Genomic DNA, 4,754 nt, shown 5'->3' with positions numbered 1-4,754 from the left:
ATTTATATTTATTATTATAATTAATAAGCTAAATCCCCAACACGTTCAGTGAAACTATGTTCTGAAAAAAGTGGATTTTATCCACTACATTTTACTTTTTTACAATTTTGGAATCTTTACAATGAGATAAACCTCTTAAATATCTAGCAGAAAAGCATTCAATGAAGGGCATTAGTTCACCCTGTGATAGTGATTACGATTCCACTCTGTAAAGTACATTTAGAAGATGAATTCAAACACTAACCTCTGAATTTAAGTGGACTTCCATAGGTGTATAAGTAGGCCAATATCCCATAGTTAATATATTTACTGTCAGGTCTATGTTTCCTGGATCACTTTGGTTCTGCATATACTGAAATACAAAAGACAAAAATCATTCCAGTGTGCTGTGTGCACGCTAAATTAGAAAATACATATACTTAAAATAGAAATTTAAAATTAGTACAACAGTGAATTTTTACAGGCCACACCCTTGGTTAGACATCCTCTACCAGGATTTGGAATCACTATTTAGTGCACCCTCTCCTCCAATTCAAAATACAGCAAGTGGTTAGAAGGAAAAAGAAAAGAACATGCCTTCAAGCACCCTTGTCTTTACAAGGTATTAAGGTCAAAGGAACATCAATCACATGCAAATACGAAAAGAAAAGCTTTTGACCAGAAGGGAGGGCAAGAACTGAGATCAAAAGGATCCCCTTGGACTTCCACATCTGTTAGATAAAACATTTTCATATAATTTGAGCATAGCATCAGTCAAGCCAGACTGCAAGGTCTGGGACATCAAAATCACTACAGCATTTCGTTACAGGAGCAGGTGTCCTGGGTCAGATCTCTACCCCAGTATCCTGTCTTCAGTAAGGCCCCAAAATAGGTACCCAGGAAGAAATGCAACAACAAAGAGATCACACACACTATGTCCTTGAAGCATTCCCTCAGTCATCAACAGGTTGGAAGCCTTGGGGCTGAGACATACAAGCATTCTGTGCAATTAGCAACCTTCTGGGAGTTCCTCTGGTGTGGGTCATTCACAAAAAATTCATTCACTATAGCAACAGTTTATAGAACGAAGGGGTATGGACTTTAAAGGACGTCAGACAACTAAATTACTACATGGTATTTAGACTGTGATTTACTTAAAAAGGAATCAAATAAAACTGTAAAATAAGATTATCTGTGAAGAGATATACAACAAATAGTTCTATTTATAGAACAGAATTTATAAGTAGACTTTGCTACTAAGACCAGGTCCTGCTCAAAACCCATTTTGTTTAATTTCAGCCTAATCCAAGGTATAACACCATTAAGTGCTTCCCCATCACTATGGAAAATACAGTACACAAACAGAAGCTAAACGTACCTGCTTAAACTGAACCATGACATCTTTTGACAGTTCCATATCCTTGAACATGCCTTCCAGTTTGCTGGTAAAAGCAGCGCCACATTCTGTCACACAAATTAAAGCAAAGATCTCACAATTACAAAGAAGCACAGAACAAGCAATAAAGGTTTAACCTGACTCAGCTGAGCCAGATTTTCCAGATGACAAAGCTCCCCCAAATACGTCTATGTTTTAAGGATTTTGCTCCTCTGTAGGTCCTTTAAAAGAACCAGCCACATATCTAAGAGGTGAGTCCAATAGTTCTCAGTCAGAGCAATGAAAGCTGTGATATGCTCAGCTATTACTTAAAATCTGGCTTGTCACTTCTTAAAACACAAGAAAATAAATATTCCAATTTACATGCCAAAAAGCAATAAAAATTTAACACATCTGAAGGTGCCTACCATGTTTCAGCTTTGACAACATGGACTTCTCAGCATCTACTGATGCACTTTTTCCAACCAGCAGTCTTTTGGCCAAGTCTTTCTTATAAAATGCCTCAAACACATCTTTACCTGTATGGAAATGGGTACAAAAATAAAACAACTGAAATCATACATTCTGTTTGCATCATTGCACTTCAGGTTTGTGATACAAGCCTTTCTATGACATGTTGATCAGCAGAACAATATTCCCATCATAACAGTGAAGAAAAAAGATTCTCCCTCCAGTGGTCTGATTTATTAAAAAAAAAAAGTTCCTATGTATTAAATAAATAACCTTTAAGAGCCTAGGCTGAGGAAGAATTGACAGAAGTCTTCTCTCTTGGTTTGCCAGTAGCCTTTTGAAATAAAGAAGTCATACAGGCACCCACAAACTTTCACACCTTAAACCACAGCTTCCGCACATGGTTTCTATTGATAGTGCAAAGATATCAGCAAGTTGTTTCACTTTTAAGAGAAAGAAATGCATTGTAACTCAAGGCACTATTTCACTATTTGTGCTGCCTACAGTAGCCCCTTCTAATTCCTTGCAAACCTCTTCAACGCAGCGCTTCCTCTGATATTCTTCTTCCTTCTCCGTCCTGTCCTCTGGTGAAGTGCTGTTCCATGAAGCAGCATCGAGATACTATTGAAAAGTGCCCAGAAACTAACTACTAATCATCATCTGCTCTTAAAAGGACTCTTACATGCTAGATAGCTCAAAATAAATTTATGCTTTAAGTTCAATACTACAAAAACAATATTAAAAGAGTTGGTTTAAGTTTCAGATTAGCAGAAATTAACCTCTTTGGCTGACAGGTTGCCAGTGATACTGTTTTCAATCACCATCTTCATCCAATACCCTTCTCATTTGAAAAGAACAATGATTATCACCTTATGACTGATTCCTTGCCTGCTTTCCCATTACATTGCACTTGGTTTAGATTTTATGAGGAAAGCACCCCACACATCTCAGAACAAACTAATGCAGAATTTGGTAGTTCCTGCTTATTCCCCACCCAGACCAGGATACAACTCCCACTTCCCTCAGAACAATGACTGTGCATCTCTAACCACTTGTGGGTTTTTTTTTTCCCCCTATATCCAACCTAGGAAAAAAATTTTTCCAACGCATTCAAAGGTTTTGCTCAGATAGAGGCGTGCATACGGGAAGTGCATTTCAAAGGCAGTAAAATACAGCAATAACATTTTCTCCCATCATTTTGAGGTCTCCTCCATGTTCATTCGCAGATATGATGAGAAAAGAAAAGTCATTAGTTGCTGGGTTTTCATGTATTTTGCACCTATGTCATACTACGGCAGGCAGGGAAGAGAAAATCTGTACTAACTTTTGGTTCTCTGTCATTAGAGGAGAGGTTGTGCTTACAGATACGGTTAATTTATGTGGAAAAAAACCCAACGATCTTTCACCAACATCTCTTAACTCTTAGGTCTCCAGTCACAGACTGTAAAAGATCTGTAACTTGCCAGTCTCCATAGAACACGTCTGTCCTCCCTGGTGTATTTGTTATGATCCTTCAGATATACGGCAACCTGAATTTAAGACCAAGCCAAGCAGAAACTCATGCTAAAAAAAGATCTCTTACATTCACAGGAATACGGTTCTGCTAGCAGCAAGGAAAACAGGTTTAAAACCATTCTAGCTGCATCAATGGTGAACTTCTTATTTCTTACCATGAATGAATCTAAATATGATCATGATTTTGTCAAGGATTCTTTCCAGCTCTTCATCTGTTGCTTCTTTATTACCAGCTCTTAACTTGGAATCCACATATTTTGCTACAAATAAATAAAATAGTTTAACAGCTTTAAAAAAGTTATAATCTAAAGTAACTGTGTCTCTCTCTTGAAATATTACTATATGCTCAATATTACTGTATTTTAAAAATATAGGATAAATGTTAATTTTCTATTTTCCCTTTTCCCATCCCTACGTTCAGTGGAATGATAAAGCCTTGCTATAATACTGCCATAATGCAAAAAATATCACAAAAATGAACCATCCAAGAAAAAAGATTAATATAGTATAATCATTAAAATGAACGCATTAGAAATCCACACATTTTGTGTTATAGTCATGGCAAGCACATTACTTGTTGAAAGACAATGTTCTGGAAGTGTACAATGCATATGAACGTACTTCATGAGAAACAGAAAAGAACAACACAAAGAGGACTATATTTTTGTAGACCTTTATGATGTCACTCATGCTCCTTGGTAGGAGTGTACCAAAATTTAAACGGAAGCAATGCTTTCAAGTTAGAAGCTTCAGAATGCCAGAAATAAAGTTAAGCCATGAGTTTAGCTAATTATTTATTAAGCCACATTAGCATCCTTGTACAACCTTCTGCATAAGGAGGAGACCTTTGCAGGAGCTGAAACACCACCACAATCCCTGAATGACAGCAGCCCATATCATGGCTTTAACCCGTACCACTAGTTTGTGCAATTTGTCCTACATAAAGCTGGGTTTAGAAGGAAGCCACAAAATAAGTCGAATAAAGGCAAAAGAAAGTACAGAGGAAAAACAAACAGCCAAGGAGTGGGATCCTCTCTTGGCATAAAATGCTACAGCTCGTTTTGCTGCAAGCAAAACAGTCAGCACAGCTTTTGCCAGATCAGAGATAAACACCATACTAGGATTTTTAAGATGTTTTTTATTATTTTTCCCCTTAATAAGCACCAGTTCTTCCTTCAAGGTAACACAGGTTTTTTTACTCTGTTAAAACTTCTTGTATCTGAAGGCTTTAAAATTGTTCTACCAAAATCAGCCTCCGAGGCAGATAGATGGGCTGTACTTAGACCTTTCCGAGAGATCTGTAACATTCACTAAACTTCTCTACTATCATAATTAAGAACAGCTCCCTTTTTTTTTTTTCCCCTCAGCTACTTTTTCCCCTAACCTTTTCCTCCACTCATAGCATCCGCACTAT

At 37.1% G+C, this 4,754-nt stretch overlaps 1 protein-coding gene across 1 annotated transcript in view; it reads right to left on the bottom strand.

Moving 5' to 3' along the window:
* Window positions 1-244: 244 nt before the first annotated feature.
* The window catches only part of LOC104491586 (cullin-4A-like), a gene marked incomplete at both ends in the record, with an annotated part of 27,283 nt that continues 22,773 nt past the window's right edge, over window positions 245-4,754 (bottom strand). The window contains 4 exons of the mRNA XM_010134037.1: window positions 245-352; window positions 1,358-1,443; window positions 1,783-1,893; window positions 3,496-3,600. Coding sequence (XP_010132339.1) covers window positions 245-352; window positions 1,358-1,443; window positions 1,783-1,893; window positions 3,496-3,600 — 410 coding nt within the window. The remainder of the gene's footprint in view (window positions 353-1,357; window positions 1,444-1,782; window positions 1,894-3,495; window positions 3,601-4,754) is intronic.

This window comes from Buceros rhinoceros, unplaced genomic scaffold (assembly GCF_000710305.1).
Source record: "Buceros rhinoceros silvestris isolate BGI_N320 unplaced genomic scaffold, ASM71030v1 scaffold22440, whole genome shotgun sequence".
NCBI lineage: Eukaryota > Metazoa > Chordata > Aves > Bucerotiformes > Bucerotidae > Buceros > Buceros rhinoceros.
This window is presented reverse-complemented; position numbering and strand designations above follow the sequence as displayed.